The 27,934-nt window shown below is 40.0% G+C and overlaps 2 protein-coding genes across 20 annotated transcripts in view; both read right to left on the minus strand.

The window, feature by feature from the left end:
- The window catches only part of MND1 (meiotic nuclear divisions 1), a 57,911-nt gene extending 56,966 nt beyond the window's left edge, over positions 1 to 945 (minus strand). Inside the window, exon 1 of one of the 3 annotated variants that reach the window (XM_051790569.1) lies at positions 492 to 945. In XM_051790569.1, coding sequence (XP_051646529.1) covers positions 492 to 494 — 3 coding nt within the window. In that variant the 5' untranslated portion in view covers positions 495 to 945. Of the gene's footprint in view, positions 1 to 80; positions 274 to 491 lie in introns of those variants that run through there. The other 2 variants (XM_051790566.1, XM_051790567.1) reach the window with 2 other exon arrangements.
- A 3,222-nt stretch (positions 946 to 4,167) lies between these two features.
- Positions 4,168 to 27,934, minus strand: part of TRIM2 (tripartite motif containing 2) — a 91,158-nt gene continuing 67,391 nt past the window's right edge. For 16 of the 17 annotated variants that reach the window (XM_051790549.1, XM_051790544.1, XM_051790538.1 and 13 more), the window contains 6 exons: positions 22,929 to 23,032; positions 21,548 to 21,715; positions 14,664 to 14,844; positions 12,936 to 13,006; positions 9,614 to 9,754; positions 4,168 to 8,607 (listed from right to left, as the gene is read on the minus strand). In XM_051790549.1, the coding sequence (XP_051646509.1) occupies positions 8,455 to 8,607; positions 9,614 to 9,754; positions 12,936 to 13,006; positions 14,664 to 14,844; positions 21,548 to 21,715; positions 22,929 to 23,032 (818 nt within the window). In that variant the 3' untranslated portion in view covers positions 4,168 to 8,454. The remainder of the gene's footprint in view (positions 8,608 to 9,613; positions 9,755 to 12,935; positions 13,007 to 14,663; positions 14,845 to 21,547; positions 21,716 to 22,928; positions 23,033 to 27,934) is intronic. The other variant, XM_051790553.1, reaches the window with a different exon arrangement.

The raw sequence follows: 27,934 nt of genomic DNA on the forward strand, positions 1-27,934 counted from the left end.
GTGAGCGCCGCTCGAGCGATACACGCTCTGCCCGCTCCCACCTCCCCACAGCCGCAGCCAGAGGCTCAGCCTGCTCACACCTGGGCCCCCGAGTCCCAAGGGGATCAGCGGGCGCCGCGCCAACCCCGAGCCTCTGTCACGGGGCTATGGCTACTCCTCCAGGTGCGACTCTCCATCGCCCTTCAACAGGCCAAAGGCACAGCCCACGCCGCGCTGACGCTGCGCCCCCCGACCCGGCGCCGTGGGAGCTTATCAGGAGCCGCGGTGCCTGCCCGGAGCCGGTGCCCCGCTCCCCTCAGCGGCCGCCGGGGCGGAGGGACAGCGGGGCGCGGGCGCCCGTCACACGCCCACTGCCGCGGCCCCGAGTGGCAGCCCCACGGCTGCGGCTCCCTCAGCAGCCGCCGCAGCCTCAGCGACCGCCCGGCCCGGGCGCGGCTGCGGCGGCCGAGGGGCGCGGGAGGAGGAGGAGGAGGGCGGGCGGCCCCGCTTACCATGGCGCGGTTTGATTTCGGCGCCGCCGGGCGGGAAGAGGCCGTGGGTAGGCCGCGTGCGCAGCGCCGCCTGCCGCCCGCCCCTCGCTCCGGCTGTGCCGGGGCGCCGAGCCGCGGGAGGTGGGCAGGGAGGCGGGCGGCCGGGAGGCGGCCCTCACAGGGCAGCTCTAGAACACACGTCGTCTTAAGGCCACTCCTAAGGTGCACGTGTTTTACCTTCTTTTTTTCTTTTTTCTTTTTTTTTTTTTTACCAACCGGATGGCGCCATAGAATAAAACCGAGGGGACAGAAAGAACGTGGTCTGAAGCGACGTGTGTTGTACAGCTGGCCTGTCACAGGAACCGCAGGACACGGAGAAATAAAACCCTTGCTGACCGTGAAAGTGAAGGGCCTGGGCACATCTGGTGTTGCATGTAACAGTTGTTCATTGAGATGACTGTTTTAGCGGCTTTAATTACTTGCATCTTGTTTTAATTATCATTTGTGTTGTAAATCACTTTCTTTCAGCTACAGGATTTATGGGAAATTGCAACAGCAGTGGGTTGATAGCTGCCATACTAATTGTAGAGTTTAAGTAAATAAAAACATGCAAGCTGAGATGTTCAGGCAGTCTCTGTGAAGATTTTTCATGCCTTTTGCAAGGTGCCCCGTTCCCTGAAACCTGAGGTTCTTTTCCATGCAGACCTGGCCCATGGTCCTGTTCCTCGTTGTGTGCACCAGTGTATCACTAAAAACGAAATGCAAGTTAGAAAGAATGTTATTAATACAAAGCCTAAGGTTCATACAAAACACAAAGCTTCTTGTTTTTTCATTCTCTTTTGTGCAGCACATTTTCAACTCGCTAGCTTGCAATGAAATCTGTTGGTACGCCTCCTCATATGCTGTGAGGGCTCATATTCTGTCTCCTTTCTTTTCCCTTCCTTTGGCCAGCCCCTAAAGTATGTCCCCACGCTCCCTGTGACAGTTCTTTTCCTCCTGTCCCACTCACCTCTCCTGCCTGAGGGCGTGGGCCCCTTCCTGTTCCTTCACAGCCTGAAATAAAACTGAGCTCTGCTCTAATTTTTAACTGCTGCCAAACAAATGGTTACTGCAACATTTTTTGCCGTGTGGGTTTTCTGCAAGTGACACATGTGAGCAGCAGAGTGGGTGTCAGAGCTGAACATGCTGAACATGCAGAAGAGGAGGAGGAGAGGGAGGAGGGGTTTTCATAGGGTCATTCACTCTGAAGTGGGCTTGGGGCATGTACCTCGTGTATTGTGATCAGCATGTGTGAGACAGCAATGCTCCCATCTCCCCATTACACCTGAAAGTAGACTGTCAGCAAACACCTGGGTCACTCCCCCAGGTAGAGCCAGTACATGGCTGGAGCGCACACATGGAACCACAGCTGGAAGGCATTCCTTGTTTCAGCAGTGGTCGCAGCAACCAAGACAGCCCATTCGTCTCTGAAACACTGGTCATGCTCTCAGGCGATGGTGGGTTTTCTCTGTCCATGCCCCCTGGGGACAGCCACTCTCAGCTACCCTGACTGCACTGGCAGCTCTGAAGCCTTTTCATGGCCACATTACTGGGTCGAATTTGCTCTGTAATTAGAGATTCCCTAACACCTCCCCCGTTTTGCAGTACCAGCTCAAAAGTAATTAGTTGAAAGACTATGGGGTGAAAGAAGTCTCAAACAGAAGGAGAACACACAGTAGTATCTCATGCTGTGTCATTTGAGGGTGGTTTTCTGTTACTGGGTAAAGTGGAATGAATGATTCCTAAAATACATAAAAGTCTGACATTTTTAATTGGCTTCAGAATGGCTAAATGTGGTATTTCACAAAACTGCTAGTCATATGCTATGATTCTAAAAACAAGACAATGGATGGAAACACTGTGGAAGGTGGACTCATAACTGTACCTTTCTATTAGAAGATTGTTCTCATTTTCCTGTGATTTTCTTAAGCTTTAGCAGTTTGGGCTAAATTTTCTATGCTAGGTGTCTGACCAAGATGTTTAAATACCAGTCAAAATAGTTTTTTACTGTTCCTGAGTTAGACAAAATGCAGTGCTTCGTCAGTGTTAAAATATGCTTGGATGAGATGAAATTTGTACCCTCCACTTTGCTCTTACAAATCTGTAGTTGAATGACATTCAGAAATTCTGTTTTGAAAGGACACTAAAGTGACAATGGCAGGAAGGCTAGGAAGTAGGAGAACAAAAATTGTCCTACTTTAATTTTGTTCCTTCCATACCATATGTGCCATAGCGCAGTCTCTAAATTACATGAGCTATTTTTTTCAGCAGAAGGGAAGAATTCATGTTGAATAGCAGATCAGTTTATTTCTAGAAGTGTAACAGCAAGCCTTTTGAGTCCTGTGGCTGCCTCCCACAACACCCGTATGACTGACAGCAGTAGAGCTTAACCATGGAGGACAAGGAGAGCTCTAAGAGATGCTCACCCATGGGAGGTCATACCAACTTCTCTGAGGTCCAAGCAGTCAGTCATGGGCTGTGACCAGTTATCAGGAAGCAATATGATCTATGAGTATCCCATACAGGCCAGTCTCTGCAGCATCTGCTGCCTCATTTCAGCCTCAAATGAGCATTTGGACTGTAAGCAGATGTTCTCCCTACAAACATCTAACCCAGTGAGAAATGCTAGCTGGCCCTCCTCCAAAACTGACAGTTTCCACAGCTTTGCTAGGCAGAGCTGCTGAAGCAAGCATTACCAATATTAGCAATGAGATGAGTTGCTTAAATACTAGCGTTTTGGTAACTAGGCATTTCACTGAAAGAACAAGTCATTCACACGCCTAGCTCAGCCAACAGATCAGAGGGGCAGTGGTCTTCAACTGGACGTAGCAAATGAGTAGCAAGTGGTAGGTATCTATTCCACCAGCACAGCTGGGGCCTGCCTAGGGAGAACATCTGTCCACAGAAATTACATTAATTGTTCCAGTCACTGAGATACTTTTGGCTGGTCCAGATTAGGCAGCATGCACATTAACTGTCAGCAAAACTGTGGGGATAGTTAACTGCAGAGCAGCACAGCTGGATGTGAGAGAAAACTTCAGCCTAAGGAACAAGGAATTGGTACATCTGAAGATTCTGTTTATCTTTGTGAGCAGGTTGCCAATCACACTGAGTTCTCAATTGATTCAGGTTTGGAGAGTTCACCAGTGACAAAGAAGACATAGGTACTATGTAAAATGAAAGTTAACATGAACGGAAAATTTGTTATTACAGGAACAGTCAGACTGAACTCCTAAGGCAAATTTTCTGTTCTTCCACAATAATTTATATTTGATTTTCTGCAGCAGACTCTTGAAAGATGATAGCGTGGCATAGCTAAAAGGTACTGTATACTTCTGTGATGCAAATGGAAAAGTTTATGACTCATAATCTTATTGCCACCAGTGAAAATGTTAATTTTGATTATTGGACTGAAGAAGGAAAGGAGGAGAAAAGGAAGCTCCAACTCTCCACCTTCTTCCCAAGAACAACTCAAGTCCCTTTCTCCTCTGTGTCTATGTAAAAGCCTAACACCCATGAAAAAAAAAATCAGTTTTCTTGTGACCTGTGGCGTCAGGGAAAAAAACTGGAAAAAATTACCTGTCTTCCTGCATTATGGGGCTACTTTTACAGACAGTGAATATGAGACATATCAGAAATAAATCCTCAACCATGAAAATAACGGAGGAAACAAGCTTTATTTTTATTATCTGAAATTTTTGTGCGTGGTAAAGGTACACATTTGACTCTGGTTTTCCTACATTTCCAAGACAGAGTAATTTTTTTTTAATCGTTGGCTAAAGCATCAAGAATACTGTGGCACACAGGAAGCTAAAACTACACACACACACACACAAACAGTTTGATACACATCTTTCATCCTTGACCTTAAGGAGAAAAAGGTTGTATTTAGCCTCATAGGGATTAAAAAAAAAGAACCAAACCCAACAACAATAAAAAAAAAAAGTGAGAAGAATATTTCATTATGAGTTTCAAGAGAGTGCAAGGCTTACATATACACAAAACATATGAGATTGACTTACAAAGATGGAATGTACAAAAACTTTAAAAAAAAAAAAAATGAAAAAAACCCACTCACTCCTAGAACTGGAAAGCTGCAGCATATCAACTGGTAGAGATTTCTAACAGGGGCTGCTGCACTATGCATCTGAAGGAACATTCCCATGTCATAAAGCCAAAGCAAAAGTGTTAGGGTTAAGGCTGTGTTGCTCACAAACATCAACTGAAGTGCTGTACATGTATCAGAAATAACAGGACCTGTTAGGAATCTTCCCCGTCTGTAGCACAAATACCTTTCGCACACTTTCCACAAATAATCACTGCTCACAATTGAAGAAAATTTTCCATGTACATCATGATTTCATAACAAGCTGTCCCCCACAACTGAAAGTCATTTCTTTATAACAAACAGAACATATTGGGCACTTATAGTTCTCATGGCAACACTAGATCCTTAGTTATAAAAAATATCGACATAAAATCAAAAGCCCTCTAGCTTTTACAGAGCAGATGTGCATGTACTAATAAATAACTATCCACCTTCATTAGGCAAATGCGTGCCTAAACCATTTTCCATTTCTTTTTCAGCTACATTGGTGCTGGTTTTAGCCTATGTAAAAATCTCCTACTGCTTGTATTGGATTTATCTGAACAGATCCTTTTATTTTATTCTATTCACAAAACAATGAAAATGCAGTTGGCTAGTTTGTCCTAAAATGCTCCAAATGACACAAGATCTAATAACCTTTTGAGATTACTTTTGAGTTGAAGATTAGTTAAATGAAGCACATACTTTCACCATTCATGCTGTGCTGCTAGTCAATTAGCATTCCAGGGACAGCAAGGGAACATTTGGTTATACCTGAAGTCTGGCAGCAGCGTGCCTATAAAGCCTTTAATAAATGCTAACAACTCAGCAAACCACGTAGTGCAATTCTGACGTTCCCTTAATTAGATGGGAAAAAAATCTGCCAGTTTTTTAGTACAGAATTTCTGCTTTGGTGGCTCTTCGTAAGGTTTGTAAGCCAAGCATTTTAGTGAAATTGGCTTCAGAAGCACACTGTAAAAGCAATGTGTTTCTCAGTGTCCCAGTGCCAGGCAGATAAGGTCAGACCTTGGAAGGGAATGCCACTGAATTTGAAATCGTAATTGGCCGCATTTGCTATCAGAAGGAACTCGAAATTAGTGACATTTTTCAGGTGCTTCTCTGGTGATAATGTCTAAAAGCCCTGAAAAAGGACTACTCAATTTTAAGAAAAAATCCACAAACTCCCTAGTAGCTTTTAGCTGGGTTGTAACAGGGTTGTGTGCAGAATTCCGTATTTCATCAGGAGGGACTGAGTTGACAAGGGTTATATAAAATCATGTTAAACAATGCTGGACCAAAGGGACTGAAAAGCTTTTGAAGAAAAGTGTGTACATGAAATAGTACAGTATTAAGTATATGTTTTGATATACAGGTTAGGATCTGATTTCTATGCTTCTCAAAGTTCCTGAAAGCAGAGGATTTGGCGATGTTTTCTGAGTTACGGTAAGCATGCAAGTTTAGTAACATTGTATTATAAAAATCCATATTTGGAACTAGATATAATAACTGACAGCAACAGCACGTTTCATTTTCTCTTAAAGTTTTTATCTCATAGAATCTGTGCAACCCCTTCTCTTTGCTAATAAATAAAGTTAAAATGCTACGCACCTTGTCTTCTTTAATAAATGTGCCATTTAAAGACCTTCCAATATCAGAAATTGTTTGTTTACCAGAAGGTTGCTTATAAGGACACTTAGAATGAAAATCTGATCTACAACTTTGTTAAATTTTGATAGGACAGTTTATTGTGTAATGACTGAGATACCATCTTCAGAATTTTAGGACAAACTCAGTTCAAGCAGAGGATATTTCATTCTCTTGGTAATAACAAACTTGAGTTTTAATATTCCATAAATGTTACCATCAGTTTCTCAGCTGCATTATACAGTCCAACCTTAAGCTTCATGCACAAAATATTTATTCCAATGAAATAAGGAAACTTATATTTGCATGAAAATTCATACATTGGTTCTATGTGCAAAAAATAAACAAGGGAAAGAGAAGGAAATATCTTTAAGAAAAAGGAATTAAAAACCAGACAAGTTCCCCATTTAAGAACCTTGGGGTCTGCATTTTTACAAGTCAAATGCAACTTTACAAAAAAACCATTAATTTTCTCAAATTCATTGAAACAACCACCTTAACCTTTTAGAAATAAGACAAATACTTTTAACAAGTAATTTTATCAAAGATTTCTTTGCATTTTGAAGACATGCTTAAAATACTCCCTCATTTCTGACCCAATGCCCTTTTGTTTCAAGGCCTAAAAATGAGAAAAGAAAGACAGCACTTCCCAGGCCATTGTAGGCATTGGCAGCAAGCTCACCAGCTTCTCAAATGAGATTTAAGAGGGAGCACCACTCTATCTACATTAGGCTACAGTAGCAATTTATCCCTTGACCACTGGATTTAGAAATAATAAAGCAAATGCTACTTTAAAAAGGACAAGTTCACACTTAAAAAACTCCAACAAACCAAACATTAAAAACAGAACTATGACTGTAAGCATTTCCAGTTAAATTAATACTTTAACAAAGAACACAGAAGAGAGATCTGGCAGAAGAAGGAGGGACATTTTTCAGAGTACTGCCATTGTCAAATGTCATACATACGTTCCAGTTTGCTGAAATAACCCACATTTACTTTTTTTTTTATTTTTATGTCAGTCAGTCATACATACATACGTACATACATACATACATACAAACAAATCGGAACAAATCTCCCAGTCCTTATTTTGTCCTCTAACAAAATTCCCTTTAATGAAGGACTTCAGGAATTGGTTCAAATTCATTCTTATTTGTATTTTTTTTCTCACATAAAAACAAATAGCTTTGGTAACCCTTGGCTTTCCTATACAACCTCTGTTTTCCACAGTTCCTTTGGTTGTACAATGTAGGTCCTCCACAGGGGTACCTCTCTGGCTTTCTGTCCTGTGTGATGCTGCATTTTATTTTATTGGTTAATACAATGAGTTGCCTCAAGGAAACATGGCAATGAACACATACGAAAGAGTGGCACATATGAGGTTAATTGAGTTGACATTGTAATAACCCTGATCCTAATGAACTAGTTTGGTGTCAAAAGGTCTGTCATTATACAGAAATTCCATTCCCATTAATATATCGCTACAATTAAGTTTTTCCAGAGCTTTAGAAATGTCCAGTCTCTGCAAAGTCCTTCCTGCACACTGAGCAAGAGGAAAAGTGAAAAACAAGCATACGAAACAATCCTTCATTAATTCCACGTGAGTAGGGAATTTGCATTGATCCTCATAGTGCTAAACGTTGAGCTGTGTTAGGTCTGACAGTTAGAGCTAGACGGATTTTGTGAGACTTAACCTTATACTAAAAAGACCTACTTGTTATAGATAGTAAGACTGAAGAATGTTAAAAGTGTAATACCTACCATGATAATGAGATCTAGAAGATTCCCAGGATCACCTCTGGGTTAAATAATGCATAAGAATGATATTTCTTTAAATTTGGAAGGTCTGAGCAGGAGCTACCCTTCGCAGTCGTCAAAAAGCTTTGGGGACTTTTCCCAAACTTTTCTCATTTTTGCCTAATTAGTTAATTCCAGTTCCATAGCTTGCAGTTTGTGTTTAATTTCACATTGTCTTTATGAATTCAGTGAAAGAAGACTTTTTTTATTAACCCTTGCAACAAAAAGTTCAGTGAGAAACGTAAGAGGTGCAAGTCCTATGTAAACAAGGTAAGTTTGGAAATTATCACAGGAAGTCCATAAGAGACTCCTTCATTATTAAAAATGAACTCAAAGTAGGAGATATCTTGCATTGGATCTCTAGGACCAGTCTTTTCTTAAGGGTGAGTGATTATCCAGCTCCAGAGCTCATTGTTACTGTAAGTATCGATAGACCTTGAAGCAGTGATTCCCAGAGTCTGCAACTACGACGTGGCCATCTGAAGTAAGGGCCAGACCTTGGGGACCATAAAGTGGGTCAGCAGAGGTGTTAATGTAGGACAAAAATGATCCGCTTCCATCAAAAACCTTAGAGGGTGAGAAAGCACAGAATAAATGTTATGAATAAAAAAGAAAAATAGCGGACACAAGTCTGATCAATTATACTGTTATACTTCTCATCTCTGAAACAGCTGACATACACTAGAACAAACAAGGGCAAAATCTGTTCTGTTATCTCATAATATGCAAGTTTATATACAAATGTATTTCTTGTTAAAAAGAGCTAATTAAAGCTATCAGGATCTTTGGCAAGAATTAAACACACAATGAAATAATAATAATAAAAAGCACCTTGGCTGTTCCTTGTTCTAAAAATAGGCAACTACAATAAATCAAACTCAATCAGGAACTCAACCAACGTGTTGTTTTCCTAACAAATATTACTGTCGTGGCTAGCCTGACACTTAGGTTCCCACACAGAAAAAAACGGGAATTTGTTTACCCTGTTGATAGTGCTTCCTGGGAACAACTCATAGGCAGATCCCTCATTTTTGTATTCAGTGGAAATAATACATACACTTATTTATTGGGTATTCTTTGGCAAATAAGAAGACCTTGTGATTAGCACTTGAAAGATAAAAAGAGTGCAACTCTCATAACTTAAAAGCAGAATAGTTTCTCAATATTTAAAAAGATGATAAAAATCTGCTGCATTTGCCTCAGGTCATTTGCTTTTTCATATTTTCCACCATGTCTCCAATCTTCTGTTATGGTGATTATAAATTACTATCATCTCAGCAATGCTTGCAAGTTGCATAAGTCATCAAATAGCTTTTGGGGAACTACTTGCAGACAAAAGCCTTGGTCACAGTGACCATCAGAATTGCTAGCAGTCACACTGGAAAGCCTATCATCTGACACCACCAATTTTAAAAGTGGACAGGCCAGGAATGAGGCATATAAAAGGCGAGAAACCACATCACTTCTAATTTTTGCCATCATGTTTCTTGGGCAGTCTGAAGACTTCAGTGGCCAGAGTTATCAATCCATTAGTTTTCTTAATCAAGCACCTTTGAAATATGGAAATTTCTACCTGTATTCGGCTGTTTCCCCAATCTGCTACAATAATATTTCCATTAGAATCTACAGCTACTCCAGTTGGTGCATTAAACTGTCCATTTCCTTCTCCATTTGATCCAAACTTCAGCATGAATTCTCCCTCCTGGTTAAATACCTGTATGGATTAAAACATAAACCTGAATATGGCATCGCATCAATATTAGTATTCTACTAGTACCAGTTCACCTGCCAATGACAGTAGGAATTGAAGACTCCCCAGGAACACACACACACACAGAGAACATGGGAGAAAAGGTATCCATCTCTCCCTCCAGCTCCATTACACTGTACAGTCTTTCCCTTCCCACTTAACATCTGATTCAGCTCAAACACAGAGGCAAAGAGCCCCAGAACCCTTCTACAGCTTGCCCATCTTGAATTAAAAAGAGCTGAGGGCAGATGCAGCACTAGGTTCTGTGTTTCTGTAGAACTGAAACACAGCGAAGCAGATACACCCTTCTCTGACTTCCATAATCTAACACACACTGAGAATCATGGCATGCTGCTCTCTGTATGGACAGATCAGAAACTGAATTCTCTGTGATGGTAACAGGTTTAGACAGTAGAAAGATGGAACTGGCCAATGACTATTGTGTCAGTGACCTGAATGCACCAGTGGGACCAACTGAGATACAGAATTTGTCACTTACATAATACCATAGCCATTTCTAAAATATTTTGGTCCACTTTGGACTCAGGCCCAGCTATAGCACAAGGTCCAACTGTGTTCTTAGAGACTGACTGTGGCTTGCACAAGAAAATGCAAAGACCTGCCAAGTGCCAAGTGCTAATAAGGTGGAAGATCCGAGGAAATCATCCTGTTCTTGAACACCCACAGTGAACAGAGAAAAAGCATTTGGGAAGGGAAATTAATGATTGTACTTGGTTGGTGCCTCAGGTGATTAAAGAAAATAGAAAAAAAGTCAACTAATGAAAAAAACAGGCAAAGATGTATTGCTGTCTCCTTGGGTTAAAGTGACCAAATGAGAGAGAAGCCTGCATTGTGCAGGATTTTCCATAGAAGATGCCTGAGGGAAGGAACATGCTTGGAGGTTAATGGGGGAGGAAGAATAATGTTGCCGAGTGAGCATGTTTAATTCAAAACACTGGTGACAGGAAGAGGCTTTGGGACCCAGAAGAGTGAAATTAATTTATTTAGTTATTTATAAATTAATTTATTATTTAAAACAAGATATACTCTGCTCCCAGATTATACACTCTGCTCTCCAGAGTGTCAACAGTTATCTGTACCAATTTAGACAGCACTACAAAAATAAGAATCTTCTCCAGTTAGCACCCAGTTGTAACAAATAACATGTTTATCCCACTGAGTCATGCCAGAGACAGATGGGAACACTCTGTTCTCATTAGAAATGTAATAATTATAAATTTGCTAAGATGCCACACTTCTTACATGTCTTCACTTGCTTTTTTTTCATTGTAGTTTGCCCTTGTTGTTAAGCCTCTCCAGGCATTCTTGTTACCAGGCAAGCCATGCTTGTGGAGGGGTAATTTATGGAATCATAGGCATCCTGCTGCTAAACAGTCTGCTTTAAGGCTCCTGCAGCAGTCTTGATTTCTGTGTTGTAATCCAAACCACGAGTTGCTACTTCCTCACAAATTCCAAAACAATACGCAAGCAAGGTTGCTGTTCAAAAGGTAGATGATTCAGCACTGCTCAGGACATGAAAGTGTCTATGTTTAGGCAGCAACTTCCTATTTCAGGTGAATATGTAAGATTTATCATTGCAGTTATGAACAGTGAAGAACTGAACTGAGGGTCCATATTTGAGTTCAATCAAAATAGGCATCCATTAGGTGAAATCTCAGGCATTTCATTGGTGCATGGGACTTGATGCATGTGGCCTGAGAACCCAGATAGGACAGCATTCTGCCTGTGTCCACCTGATGCTGCTTCATGTTGAGGGAGGGAAAAAGAGTACACATGGAAAGCGTCTGAAAGGGAATGCCTGAGAACAAACATGCACAGGTGAGTAATTTCTGAAATGGCCTTTATCTCCTTCTTATACACTTTCCAACACATGACCTCTCGACACATGTATCCTTGTTTTGGTTTATTATTGGGACAACCGAATATACTTCTCTATCTTACCATAACTCTTTTAACAGGCCATGAGTCAGGACTTCCCGTGGGTGTAAGGACTAGTGGCCAGTTCTGCCCAATGCAGGAGGTACTGAATGAAAACCAATGGTTACACAGTTTTTAAGAGATCTGATTGTAAATGGATCCAGTAATCTTAAAGCTTACAGGTGTGGAATTTGAAGACTGTCACATATCTTTACTTTGTTATAACTTTGTTCAGCTAGAAATGTGGAAAGCTCTTACTGGGAAATTCAAAAGCAGTTACCAGACTCTTAAAATAGGACAGAACATAGGGACAATAACAGGTTTGGTAAAGTGCTGGTAAAGTGCTAATAAAATGTTAATAACTAAGTCAAAATTACTTATATCAGGTACAGCTTATGTTTGAGCAGTTGAATTAGAGGCCATTATAGCTACACCAAAGGCAAAGGACTATATCTTCACTAAGAAATGCACTGCATGCAAAGTTCTCTGAACATGCTGTCCTGTGGTGGATCTGGCTGAGCTGGAATTTATTTCCCCATAGCAGACCTCACAGTGCCGTGCTCTGCATTGGTAGCTAGAGGAGTGTCGATAACATGCCCATGTTTTGGCTACTGCTGAGCACAGCATCAGCACTGTAACATTCTTTCTTCAATCGAGGGCGAGATCGTGGGAGGGGACCCAAGTAGGCCAGCTGACCCACACTGACCAAGGGGGTATTCCATACCATAGGACATCAACCCAGATATAAAAGCTGAGGCAAGGAGCAGGACCAGAGGCACTCACTGTCTCTGACAGCTGCCTGCTGACAACCATTATGTGTGCTGGAGCCCTGCTTCTCAGAGAAGTGGCCGACCATGGCTGCTTATGGGAAGTAGAGATTAACTGCTGGCTTCTGCTTTGTGCGCGCGCACGCTGCTTTTGCTTTCTTGTTTTGCATGAATATAAACTGCCTTATTGCAACCCATGATTTATGATGTTTTCTTTTCCCACCTTACTCTCTCCCCTGTCTGGCTGGGAAGGGGAGGGACAGAGCAGCTGGGTGGGCACCTGGTGTTCAGCCAAGGTGAAACCACCACATGTCCTTATCTCAAAGCTCATATATATGGAGTCTGATCTCTTTGGCTTTAACAATACTTAATATTCCCCAAGAAAGTACCATGATAAAATAAAAATGGCAACTTTCCAATTTGCCATTAATTGACAGTACCTTGACAGAATGGTTATGAAAATCTGTAATGATGATTTCATTGTTGCTGTTTACAGCTGCAAAATGAGGACCTGCAATGCAGAAGAAGAAAAAAATAAAAAAAAATAACAGTAGCATTAAAAAAAGTATTTTTAAATTAAAAAAAAAAAATAAATTTAGCCTGCCAGGATATTATGTTTGGCTTCTGAGCAATAACAGTCAAATTGGGAATACCAGTTTCAAAGTAGGAGTAGTTTTATTTCTTTTTTTTTTTTTAAAGCTCAGGATGCTTTTTGTAAACACAGTTTCTTTTTCAACCAGTTGTCAGCTATTGTTACCAAAAGCATTGTTCATTTCTCCCTCTCTTGTATACATATGACTATACAGAGATTGATGTGCTTATTAACAACTCAAAACACATAGTGCTTAGGTATAAAATGGTGTATACACTGAAAATAGTTCTCAAAAATGTTAATGTAAAGTCTTAATTGAAATATTCTATGCTCTTTGTGCTCACATCTTACAAGCATTTCAGATAACAAGTTTTAGGATAAATACAAAAGTTACATAGAAGATCATTGCCATGGAAAAATGTGCATTTTTGGTTTACATTGTGTATTGAACTATGTGTGCAAATTTGACTAATAAACAAATGGTAGCTTGAAAACAGGCAGGTCCCCAAATCAAAATACTTCATTCCATTTTGAGTTATTAAACAGATCAGAACTCAGTTTCAATTTTCAGAGTGTATCAGGGTAACCTATAAAACAGATGAAAGCCTTTACAATGAAAAGATCTGAGTATGGAGAATTGACGTGTTTTCAGTTGCATACAAGCAAGGAGAGGGATACATTTCTCAAATGCATTGTTAGGAAGTATTTGCACACTTATATTCAGGAGGTGTTCTTATAGATTTTAAAATGAAAGAAATTCAAGATACCCAGAAAATCTAGCTGTGTTAGAGCCAAAGTGCTCATAAATTATATATATTATGCCATAAGACATTGCAAGAGAATGAAGATAATAACAGTTATACCACTGCTATATGCCTCTCTTATACTGTGAACCAGTCAGAACATCAGACCAATCAGACTACATACTCAAAGTGACCCAACACCTGCAAAGTGACCTGCATATGTAATTTGGCATCTTCATTTCAAATTTTGAAAGAAAAGCTTCTCACTTAAAATACATCAATTGGGTTTCTTTTTAAACTTAATTGCATGTTCTACTCAAAAGACACCATGTGCAAGCAGTCAGTTAAGAGGCAATTTCCCCGAAGTCACATCGGCCATTGCATAACTGTGTCTTCCTGATCTCAATCTTAACACTATCCCATTACACTCATTTTCTAATGAGTGGAAAGCTACCACTTGGGGCATTGGTTTATGTGTATCTGATCACTGGAAATACAAAGCACAGTGTTTGAGCTGATTATCATGAACAGCTTAGTGTGGGCATTACTAAGCACTTATAAAATGCTAGTTAAGATCAGTCTTTCTTGGATCACTGATCTGAAATGCTTCCAGACACAGAGAGGTAGATAAAACAATCCGGTTACAGCTGCATTTGCAGAACAGATGTTGCAGTCTTCCTGACCAATTAAACAAATGGTGAAGTGAATAGGAGCTGTATGTTTAGTAGAACCTCTCCCCAGAGGATAAATGAGTAGGATATAGCATCTTCAACATGCTCAAACATCATGCAAATGTGAGCAGAAGAGGCAAGAAAAGGGGATTTACATATTACCATCAAGTGTACCTGCAAACTGCTTGTCACCATTTCCTCGACTACCAAACCTGGTGACTATTTTCCCATTTGGCTGGAAGATGAAGACACAGCATGCTTTATTGTCCACTACAATGATGTGTCCGTTACGATCCACTGAAACACCTTTAGGGCCCATGAGCTTTCCAGACCCAATTTTGGCCTAAAAGGGAAAAATACAAAACAGGAGAATATGTTGGCATGGTAGAAATTAGTTAGTACATTTTGAAGATTGTATTACAGGCACACAGCAGGATGGAGAGGCATTTTTGTCATTAACAGTTGGAAGCAATTGTTTTTATCAGTTCTTACTGTGTACTTCATAATTTTTTCTTCAGCTGAAATAAAGACTGCTTTATATACGTCTTTTCTAGAGTGAAAAATCTGCCACCTCAGCAACTGAGTCCAAACATACAACTCAAAAGAAACACAATCATGTGTGTCTTGACAAACTACAGCATCTGTCAAGAAATGTTTGTATATCCAGCATTAGGGTACCAGCAGGATAGGCAGACAATCAGAAAAGACTTCTGCCTCCTATTGCATTCTATTCCTGAGTCCAACAACCACCTGATTATGGACAGGGAAATATGCCTCCATCATTGCCTGTATTCAAAGCAGTCAGAGTTCACTCTTAGAGCATCAGAGGTGGGTGGGATGTAGGCTATGACGTCTTCTCTTCCCTTTCTTGGGTTCATGAGACACCAGCACCTTCTAAGTGCTCTCGGAAAGAATTTGAGCAGAACTAAATCTCAGGCTAACCTCTCTATCTTCCACCAGATCCACATCAGATTGCTTCACTTTCTGCTTAGACACATGAAGTGTCAGCTGAAAACTGCAAAGGAGAGAGGATCATGCTGCCAACCAGCAAATGAATTCATCTTTGAAACACTAAACAAATAAAGGTTGCTCTTTTCATAGGTAAATAAAATAATTTCCATCATTTTAAATACGCCTTGTGACTACCAAAACCATCTGCCAGCATAACCAGTAACAAATACTGTATACAATATTTCAGTGGAAAAACGTTCAGTGGAGATGAGATGGATCTCACACAGAGTAGATTATTTGGAAAGGTTAGAGAGCTGTCAAATCAGAAAATGTTAGAACCAATTTTCAGGAGGATCAAAAAGAAGGGGATCTAAGAAGAGGATCTAAGCAACAGAGCAAACAGAAATTGAGATAAAGCCTTCAAAGAATCCATGAACTATCTGAGCATATACCCAAGAAGATTCTCGGATCACCTCACAACCCATTCCACATTTTTCACCATTCTGCTCTTTTTTTAGGCAGCGATTCTATAAACTGTTCTAATCTACATAAAATCAGTTGAGTTTTGACCTTTCAGTTAAAAAAGGTTGTTTGGGTTGGAATGGAGCAACTTGTGTCCTGCTTTTGGTTTTGTTTTTTTTTAATTGATACACAGATTTGGAAATCTGTGGTTGGTTTCAAAAGTCTGGTCTCTTGCCAGCATCTTTACTGTACTGAACAGACAATCCACCAAACAGGCTGTGCTGAAATTATGGATTCCAGAACTTTCAGATCCTGTAGTAATTTGTGAGAGACACGACCTACAAAGAGAGGTCTATATCTTGGTGAAGAGTATACTTCTCTGTTTCTATTGGAATTTAAATTACATAGATACTAAAATACTCATCTTGTTTATGAAACAAGGCCATTTTTCACCTCATTGCCTTTGCAGAGTGGGACGGATCACCACATAGAACAAGCAATGCTTAGAATTATAGAATCACTTAGGTTGGAAAGAACCTCTGAGTCAAAGCATTAACCTAACACTGCCATGTTCACCATTGAACCACATCCACAACTACCACATCTACTTCTGACTTCTCTGCCCCTCTCCTCTACCTCCTGCAAGTCATGAGTAGTAGTGGAACCTATCAAGGTGGGACAGATTGCAAAGCACGAAGAATACCTATTACCTAACTCGTTTTTCTGATGTCCCTAATGTTTTCAAAGCAAACAGAAGGAGCTCTACTACCCTTAGTAAGTCCCATGCTCCTACTCCATGGTACATTCTCATAGGTGGGATTGCACATAAAAATAGGAACTGTCCTAAAATAAAACTATCTGGGCTCCCTGAGGATGTCTGGTACCAAGTCACTATACAACCTCTTTCAGTCTCAAATAAAGAAAACTCCAGGGAGTAAATCTTGCAGCTTCAAGACCATGATCAGCCAACAATAGCATCATGAGTCTGTTTTATGTTCAAGTGCATACATGGTTATAAATTGCTAAATATTTAGGCAAAATCCACCTAGTTGAATCATGCTAAAATATTCCCAGGAGAAACTATTAAAAATTACTTTGTGTTCACCAGGGGAAAGATACCAGCAGACCTACAAAATGTATTCAGGTTTGCATAACAACAAAGTAGCAAAAGCATAAATCGAATGCAAATCAGTAGATTTATTTCATTTGGGGTGATTAAGTCATATTCCCTTCTTTCCTCTGGGATGTCCGTGTGTTTGTCTGCTTGTACATTGCACCACCTCTTTACCATCTTTCCAGGATTCCTATGGAAAAATAACTCAGACTCGTGAGTACAGTGACTTCCTGCCCATATAAACACATATGGAAAAATAAAATGAATAAATCACATACTACATTAATGGGCACTCAGTGCTGAGAAGAGTAATAAAAATCACTGGCCTTGGACCAGGATTTAAAATATAATTTGCAGGCAGCAATAAAGTATATCCAGCTAGAGTTTGCAGTGCCTTTTACTAAAAATCTCTGTTTCCAGTTTAGATCAAAATATGCTGACGACACATTACTGGGTCTGGCTGAACATATTCTTTGTATATTTTTATTTCAGAAGGTTTCTTAGAATTATAGGTTTGATTATTTAGAACAGAACATTATGAAACCCAGTCACTCCTGTTAACTGTATGAATGAAGTATTTTCAGACTTTTCTGCCATTAGAAATGAATACAGTATAATGAATCATGTGAACCCATAATACAAATAATGTGTTTAATTGAATTCAGTCAAGGACATTATGTCCCTTCTTTTATAGGCTCTTAGGAATTTAGACTGTTTTTCAAATATGTGTTTATAAAGTCACCCTACCAGGCTGGAAAATATTCTAGTGTGGGATATTCCTAGAGGTAAAAAAAAAATCAGCCAGCCTATGTAAAATTTAGGACTTTTCCACTGTAGAAGTAAGTGTGTTTGGGCTTTAAGGTTAACTCTACCAATCTTCTTGCTGTCTGAAAGGTTCACGATTGTCAGGAATTAATTATAGACTTTCAACATACCATCTTTCCCTGTTTGAGAACTTTCCTAATAAGGATATAGAGCTTTGTTACACACTGCAGTATCACACAATACATGAATTTATCATTCACATAACCACCATAATTCAACTGTGACCATTTAACCACACTACCTATTGCTATCTGAACATGCAACCAGCTTCAAATAGCTCTTTCTTTAATTCTTCTAATGAGACAAGAAAAAAAAGTCTGACATATAAAATGTTTCCTTTCATCTTTTCCCGCTCATCTAAACTTGATCTTGACTTGCAGCCCTGTTTGATTGATACCAGCCATCTTATACATAACTCTTCAAGACTAGGAGAAAAATAATTCTCGGAGGACTAGAAGTCATTGTCTTGGCTCTGTTGTCCAGTTCCTTCACTAGGTTTGAACACCACACTGGTAAGAAGCTACTGCTTCACCACGTGCTCTCTCTTTAGCCTAGAGATATGTCTGCTGTAACAGTTTTCTTAAGCGATTTCAGAGTATTTGACAGGGGAAGCCAGCACTGCTATATGCCTTCTAGAGATGAGGAAAACAGAGCACTGAGAAGTGAAATGGAAGATCATTAGTCACCTGTGAGATCTGTGGCATAGCCAGAAATAGAAGCCCCAAATCCTAAGACCCTATCTGAGTCTTTACCACGATAATACAGCCTCTCATTTTAAAAGGCTTGTGTCTTGGTGCAACCTTAGATTAGAGTTTGTCCACCTCTGCATTATGGAAGTTAAAACAGCCTTGAGAAAACAGAGCTCTGTCTCTGTTGCTGCCAGCAACTGAGGAAGGTGACACTTTTCTGCCTGGCAGTGCAGGTTGCTGGGGTGAGTCAGGCCAGTGCTATAAGCAGGGAGATGCCTGGGCCTGGCTCCAGGGAAATTTGCCTTCTGGCTCACATGACTATTAAAATGCCACTAAGACAGTAAGTGTAAGTAAATACAGAAGGAAGGGGACAACATCAGAAATGGTTAGATTAAGTTCAAAAGAGACCCCTGATAATGCTGAGTTAACAACTAGCAGGCCACCTGCAGAGGTCTTATATAATGACTTGCAGGCACAGTCCTTTGAAGGGAAATGCCATTCTCTCTCTCTCTTTCTCTGTTATCTTAGCAAGTGCTGCCCAATTTAATCTGACAAAGCCTCTGTAAGAAATACCATTGCCAACACACAAGAAATTACGAGGCTTTGCCCAGTTCCCACAGGTTAGATCTGTTATACCTATGTCCTGTGTTTCAAATATATTTTATATAACCCCATCATAGAATATCCTGAGTTTGAAGGGACCCACAAGGACCATTGAGTCCAATTCCTGGCCCTGCACCATCATGCCCAGTACAAGCCCCATCCCTTCCAAGCCCCATCCCTTCCATGCACCATCTTACAGCCTTATCCTTGGTGGGCACAACCTCCCAACCCTGTGTGTGTCCCCCCAGGGCTCCCCCAGGCCCTGTGCTCCCCCCACCCCTGTCCCCCAGCACAGCTCACTGATTACACAGCATGCAGTACAGCATCCCCCTCAACCAGTGCTGCACCAATACAGGATCCACTTCTCCCAGAACAGCTCCCCAGAGTGTGGACCTGGTCCCGGTGCCCATCCTTGTCTCCATCCCGGTGCTCCCCTTGCCCTGCTCCTGCTCTCCCCATGCATGTGCTCTGCCATCTGCCCTGCACCCAGCTCCTGCATAGATATGATTATGCCTATCCTCCATATAGAAAATACTTCTGCAAACATTTATTTTTTTCTCTCATAAATATGGCTTATTGCATTCAATCTAAAAATAGTGTTTTATAACACTGATGTTTCATGTCTCATTTAATCAGTCCAATTCCAAGAACTATGAAGTCCAATGCATTAACTTGTATAAATCACAAAAAATATTGCCAATATTGCATAGCTTTTGCAATCCAACAAATATATTGACTAAAATAAAGCTAGGCTTCACATCAGAGGAACAACATTCCTAATTAATTTTTTATTCAATACCTCTGTCCCTGCTGGTAGTATATTGCACATAGGGTCCTGACTTCTCCAGAGCTTTTTCCTCCAGAGCTGGCACCATCCAAAATGCTGGATTTACAGCATGTCTTGAGAAGGAAGGAAAACAAGCCCTCCATGCTCTGTGTTCAGATCAAGCCAGTTTCACATTAAAGATGTTAATAATTATTTAAAACACACTTAGGATATTCAGCGTATTTGGATTCTTAACTAAATTACATCTTTCTTTGGGTTTGTTTTGGTGTTTCCATTTCATTCAAGGACTTCAACCAAACCCAAGATTTTCCTGTGTAGCTGCACATTTTTAAAATTAGTTGACAAGGAAAATCACATACTCTCTGCAAATGTAAGTGATTTGTACTTTTTTAACACTTGCATTGCATATTAGTATTGTTTTAGTTTTGTTTCAAGTCTGTACATGATCTGGATACTTTTAAAAGCACAGACATCAGTTTCTCAGATGGAGGTCACTGAGGACTATACAAGCACTATCTCCTATTTGCTATAGCATTTGTCACGTTGCAAAGACTTTTCAAAGGCAGGCCATTTCTTGGTGCACACGTGAGCAGCTCAGGACCCAAGTTTTTGCTCATTAGACTGCCAGAAAATTAGCCAAATAGGCCATTTCTCTCTAAAGTAGGACTCTAGAACTAAGAACTTAACGGTAGAAATTTCCCTGCAGATCCATGATCCCAATGAGCAATGAGTACTGCTGACTGCTGCTATAGGTGGCTCTTTCTAGCATCACCACCAGACTTGGTAACATGCATTCAGAGAACAGCATCAAATACAGGCAACATTTACTTGTCTCTGGAATTACACCTGAACCAAGAAAAATAAATACTGCAGGCTGACAACCATAAATACAGCGCACTAGCTGCCATCTTAATTTACTCCCATTAAAGGGATCAGAGGTGCTATGAAAATAAGAGGTGTGCTTTCCTCAGAATTTCTGATTTCTGAAACCTAAGACATTATTACGGTATTTCAGTTTTTCCAGTCCTCGCACAATCACACAACCTAAACACTCCTGTCTGTGCTGTAGAACTGGAACAACATCCTGAACTGCCCTTCCTTGCTTTGATTACCAACAGAATCCTACATGAATTAGACACTTTATTAGCTGATACACATGGAGTGGAGGAATGCATCATCAATCTGCTACCTTCTTTTTCTCCTCCATATGTCAGTGCAGAGCTTCACATACTCCTCATAAGATTTTGTGTTTGTCTGCGTACACACATATCTGCACACACCTTTCTGTACAGAGTACTAATGACATGAAGGTTGTTGAGCTAGTCCAACTAGACTTGATGGCACTAGCTATCCTCGACCATAAGTTATAGAAAGGAATCCAAGCACCTAGTATGCAGACCTGTAGAGTGGAACATATTGTCTCTACTTGGTATAAGATTAGCATCACAACTGTGATCTCCTCCTATTAATTATACAACATGGCTGTGTCATGGGTTTCCACATCACAGCAATGGAATTTAGACTAAGTTACATGCAGTCTCTTGAAAAACAATGTTACTTTGCATTCCTTTGGAAGACAGAGAAAGCTCAGGAGAGTTCACATGGTAACTCGTACCTTAAATTTTCCATCTGATGAGAATATGCTAACCCATTTGTTATCATAGTCTGCAATAATGATGTCACCACTGGGATGCACAGCCACTCCTGTTGGCCGCTGCAGCTGGCCAGGAGACCTTCCTCGTATGCCAAAACGGCTTTTGAACTGACCATCATTGGAAAATATCTGTAATAGAAAACATAAGTTTTAAAATTAAGTCTCCATATTACCATCATCTATTTCTCGGAGCTTAGATTTTAGAAGTCACTAATGAACTAATGACTATAGTCAGGAAGAGATCTGGTAACTTGAAGCACTTTTACATAGTCTATATTTGAAAGTGATATGTCTAATTTAAGAAGAAGCTTGCACTTGAACCCTAATTTCAAAATACAGAAATTCTCTGCAGTTACATTGCACTGTTTCTTCAGTGACCTCAAAGTACTTTCCAAACAGGTTTAGTGAATTAAGCTTCACAATGTTTCTCTCAGCTGGTAGGAAATGGTATTACTCCCATATTACAAATGAGGAAACTGAGGCACTGAGTGACTCAGCCACAGTCAAACACTAAGTCTGTAGAAAACATAGGAATAAGTTCACTGGTTGTGCCCCCAAGCCAGGTAACTAGACACTGAAATTCCTCTGAAGTGGCTGCAAATTATGAAGCGTGAGGGTGCTGATGAATATTTGTCTCTTTGAAAAGGCCTGGAAATGAGTTCTTACAGCATGTGACTTGCTGGTTCTCACATACTGAAGAACAAGCCACACGCTGGTGCCGTGTTCATTGCTACCACATGGGCAGCCTGAAGAGTGATGACAAATTGTTAATGGTAAAAAAGATGCATGGCAAGCAAAAAAAGAAAAAACAGCTTGATTTTCACACAGGTTACAGAAGCCAAGAAATTATGGATGTTAGAAGCACTACCACAGAAAAGAGTTCATCATGATATCAGACAGAAAAGTCAATTAAGTACACTAAAAGCCATTTGAAAATTACATCTATATGTTTATTCTTCTATTTGTATTTCCTTAAGAAATTATATTTGTGGCACCTTACCCTAGATTTATGTTTGAAAGCACGGGGGAAAAAATTTACAATGTAAAATTATATTTACAAAAAAGCGTTTTTCCAGATTATTGCATGACTTTATTTTCATTCATTGCCAAACATCATAAGGAGAGGAAATAAACTCTGATATACATACTAGATATAGTATACATCTGAAAGAGATAGCTGCAGGTCAAGAAGATAGAATGATAATGGATGATAAACAAATTGAGCTTCCCTTGTATTTTCTATATCTGCTTGAATTGTAGAAAATGTGTCTTTCTGGGACTACAAAAAAGGCAGAGGTGTGGGGGCAGGGAGAAAAACACTGAAAGTGGCATATCCTCATACCTGCACACACTGGTTGTTACTATCTGCTATTAATATTTTTCCATTTGTAGATGCAGCTACACCTTGAAGATTTGTAAATTCCCCTTTGTTTCTTCCTTTGGTGCCTAAAATTGAACACAAAGCACATAAGAAATCAGGTTAGACAGGACTAATCAGTTAGGACCTAAACGTCAACACATGCAATTATTACATTCCTGATCTAAAGATTTCTATTTTGAAGAGTTCTTATCACTGCTACAACTTCAAAGAACCATCTCAGTAACAGATCCACAGTTCTACCTACAAGAAGGGATTATTCATATTCTTCAGCGTGTATGCCATCAACATAATTACCTCTTTGGCTTTCATAAATCAGTGTTCACAAATTGCCTCTTGCATGAGGGAAGTAGTAAAAGTTTTTTTCCTAAGTGATGGACTTTTTTTAAACTGTGGATTTTTATTCAACTGAGAAGGAAATTAAAGGGGTACTACTGTGGGAAAATATGGACAGAGGCTAAGATAAGAACTTGCACAGATTACACAGTTTTAGTACAATCAGCTAAGTCTCTAAAACATATCACTTTGGATGGGGCCACTGCAAGAGAGGGAAGTTTCCTATTTACTCATAAACATAACAGTTTTCAGTCATAGGCTTTAAAAATTCCCTTAGCAGGGAAACTCAGATGAAGAATTAGCTTTCAATGACTGGGACATGTGGGCCAATGAAGACCATCACCTGAAGACTGAGTGCTTCTGCAAAGACCTTAGATTGTTTCATAAAGCAGTGTCTCATTTTAACCCAGGACAAATGCAATAGTGATTTACATAGAACTATATGTTGTTTCCCCAATGGCTTAAGGTGATAAGGAGTTGTAAAATGTCAACTTTTCATGAAAGTTCAGTAAGTTTAGGTGGCTTATTACTTAGATGTCTGTTTTGAGATGTTCTAAGGAGCATCACAGAGCAAACAGGTATCTTTAAAAGATCAGCCTCAAAATGGCTGGTTCAAAATACACCTGGAACACAGGATAGCCAAATTCTTGATTTGTTTGTAAAAGAGGCTCAGGGGTCTTTAGAAAAGACTGCAGTTATGATCTTAGACTCTAAGGTTATTCATAACGAATGAATGAATTTTGAAACAAACAAAAAACCACAAACCAACAACCAACTCTATAAGCTGTTCTTTCCAAGACTTGGATGCAGTGCTGATTTTCCTGGTAAAATATTTTTACAAGCATTCACTGGTTGTGTATTAACTGAAAAGCCTGTATTTTATTTTAGTCAGTCCAAAATATCCTGGAGCTCAATGATTAAAACTGTTCTGACTGTGATGTCTAATATAAGACATATATATTAGGTCTAATTTGTGTTTGGCTTTCATTAGGGATGTGTATGCTCATAACAAGTCTTCTTTCTTCTGTGGTGATGGCTGTGGGATTCATATTTCCTGTCACTGGCTAACAAGTAACATTTAATTTCTCTGTACTTGCTGCTGCAGGAATGTCCCTTTGTTTCAAGACTTATTTTCTTCAACTCCATCTGCTCCATCCTCTAAACAAGGCAAATGCTTCTCAATTTTTGCACTGCAAGGAGAAACTACGTATTCAGGGAATAGTGAGTTACATACCAATTATATTACCCATTCTTGAGCCATTTCTGTGTATTCTTTTAATAAGCAGTGCCCAAGGGATACATGCAGGAATTTTTTTCCACCATATGCTAATGATAAGTTTCCTTTTTGCCTTTTAGCCAAAGAGAATGGAAGAAAAGGGAGAAACATTCCTTTTACTACTGAGAGTAAAGGGAAAACATTTGTTAAAAAAGAGGATGCATAAGCTAGAGCATCTGGAACCAACTAGCACAAACTTTATGGAATGTATGGTCCTTAGCCTTAGAAAAATGTTCTTGAAAGTCAAGGAATTTCATTTTTAAAGATAAGAGAGACCTATATAAAGAGTTACTGAGTGTTCTTCAGTGGGACCTTGTTAATATACATCAAAGGAAAAACTGAAGAAATTACCCAGGAATGCCACAGTCACATTTCATAGTAAGCTTAAGAAATTTAGCAATTTACTAGCATAGTGTGTAGATGAAATTCAGCTTCATGAAATGTCCTTGTACTTAGCACTTTGCAGCTATTAAACCTATCACACAGGTCCTAATTTGCACACAGGTCTTTATACAGTCCTCTCTGCAGTGGCACAAATTTCTCTGCATAAGAAAGCTGAGGTTAGTGAAACACAGCTTATTTCCCAACGTATGTTCAAGAGGAAAACAGATAACTTTGAACTTTCTGTTTTGAATAATTCACTATGACAGCAAAGATCTGAAGCCAAGCACAGGCACTTCAGATGATGAGAGGAAGGCTTGTAGTAAAGTATGTCAGCCTCTGGAAAAGCAGGCTCCTGCAACTGACTCTGCAATACCAAAGGATGATAGCTCCCCTCTGGAAGCAGAACTTTCTTCCTTATGAACATAACTGCTTGAGAGAGAGTCTTCAGAAAATCTTCTACTGCAAGATACTACCTCTATATCAAGGCACTCCATGCTTTGTCTTCTCTCTGTTATGGGCAGTCAGCTATCTCTCCTTAGCCTAGGGGGGCACTAACATTTCAATGGCACAGGGCTGGAACCGGTGGAATCCTCATTCCAGTGTTTTCCAAGCAGCCTTGTTAGGAGATGAAAGTGTGCATCTTTCATGCCAGTCATTGCCCAGCCTTATCTCCCTCCTGTTCTGAGCTACTGGAGGGCACAAAGGAGGAAAAGACAGATATTTTACTGCAACTGCTGTGGCAAGCTATTGGGGATTGGGAGAGGACAGCAGAGTTTTCAAAGGGGGAAGGCTAAACAGAGTTATTAGGAAGCAGGCCCGTGGCCTGTGGAATAGCTCCTTTTATACCATTTTTGTATACAGATAATAACCAGATTTGTCTTAGTCCTATCTAACTCCTTCTGGTATTACTGAGCATAGCCTACACAAACCAATTAATTTAGCTTTCAACAAAGTAAGTATGCATTTTTTTGCTCAAGACAACCTAGCACACATAAAAAGTTTCATATTTTCAATCTTTTATTCTTGCACACTAGAGACCATATTGAATGTCACCAGAAAGAAGGGAAAAAATAATCTAAAAGCCCATTAGCATCACAGGAGATGTTAAAAATTACATCATGTAACTGCAATAAGATTCTGCTCTGTGAGTGCTGGGAATCTGAACAAACTTGTTGTACAGTGTATATTTTTGATGTGTACAGTAAGAGAAGGAATGGTTTTTGCTTTCTAAGTTTTACTAATATGAATAATAACCTCCTTGCTTGCTTACCTATATTCCCCAGGTTCCTAAAACACAAAGAAAAAACACGTCACTGCCTCCAGCAGGAAGAGAGTAGATTCAGAGAGACAAAATAGAACTGCAGAAATATTACAGATTATTGGGAAGACTTTAAAGGTTGTGAGTGGCCATAACCTGTTGTGTACATACCATTTCTTTCCTGCCTACAACACTTCAAATACTTCTTGGACTCTTCCCTATGTGGTACTGAAAAAAAGGATAAAACTAAACAGCATGGAAAGACCTACACACATACTGCATGACAGGTGTCAAGGAGTTGTTTTGTTGTTTCCTAGCCTCCTTTATTTTTTCCTCAGAGTGCCAAAAGATATTTAATCAAATCTTACATATTACAAGGATGTGATGCTCCATCTCATAATAGATACAGCTGAAAACCAAAAGGCTCTGTCGTAAAACTGCACTGAATTGTTAAGGCTATGTGCTTGCTGTAAAACAAATGTCAGTGTTTCTAATCCAAGTTCCCACATAACTGCAAGTTTTAAAATCAATCAGTCTGTTGGTTGAAGGCACACAGTGTTTGTAACCTTTAAAGAGGAATGAATAATTCAGTAGGAACTCTGGCAGATATGCCCACACACTGTTGGTAGTGAAGATGGTCTGATTTGTATTAATTTGCTTTACACAGCACCTGTCCCTAAAAGCTTGGCCAAGGCCACTTCCAAGACTTGCCTGTGCAGCAGAGCCCCTGTCACCACAGATTAGGTATCCACAAACCCAGGGGTAGGAGCACCTCAGAAACAGTTCTTTGCTGGTACAGCAGCCAAACCTTGAATAATAAGAGTAGAATCCAGGCCAGGTCTCTGTTGTCAGGACATCAGACTCATGCTGGGGATTTTGCCAGCAACTGATGTCAGAGTTGTTACCCCCCGTCCAGTACAGGTAATCACTGCAATGTAATGCAACGTAGGCCTGGTCAAACTTCACAGTGGCCACCACAAGCTTATAAAGAGTTCATGACAAGCATCAGAGGGATTTGAGCTAATAAACTGGAAAAGGAAATCCTATTTTCCCTTTACCAGGCATTTCTATTTCTACCGAAATATAAATTCTGTATAGAAAATATCTTGCTATTTCATACTAATTATTAATGGTTTTGTTCCAGAGTTCTGAAACACAGAATGAAGAAAAACTGATTAAAGTGTGTCAGAGGGGCCTCTGCACATCTGTACTACATGGAATGACTCCACATACACATCCCTTTCTTCTCCAATGCCCTTAGCCAGGCTGTAATTTGGCCAGGACAGGACCTTGCCGGAAAGGTAGAGAAGGGATGGGGAAAGAGGAGGAAGCAGATGCTGCTTGCTACAGGGAGAAGGTTCCTCTGAACCATCCACCCTAGGGGGCTAACTGCAGTTGGAAAAATCCATATTTTTTTCAAGGAGATGCGTATCCCTATCTGTCCCCTTATGTATCCTTGTAAAAATGCAACAAGTATATACTTAGAGCCAGCCCTGTTCCTTTCAAAAAGAACAATCCAATATGGAGTTTCAGGCAGAAGCCTTCAGAGACAATTAAAGAAATGTGTCATGATCAGTGGCACAGAGTCTAGTTGGAGGATTATATCTAGCAGTGTCCTCCAGTATTAACTTATTCATCAGTTGACTTGGATGAAGCAGTAGAGGCTTCCTCAGCAAGTTTGCTGATGAAACAAAGCTAGTAGGAGTGGCTGATATC

Source organism: Manacus candei, unplaced genomic scaffold (assembly GCF_025592945.1).
Source record: "Manacus candei isolate 608988 ecotype Guabito, Panama unplaced genomic scaffold, ASM2559294v1 h1tg000028l, whole genome shotgun sequence".
Lineage (NCBI taxonomy): Eukaryota > Metazoa > Chordata > Aves > Passeriformes > Pipridae > Manacus > Manacus candei.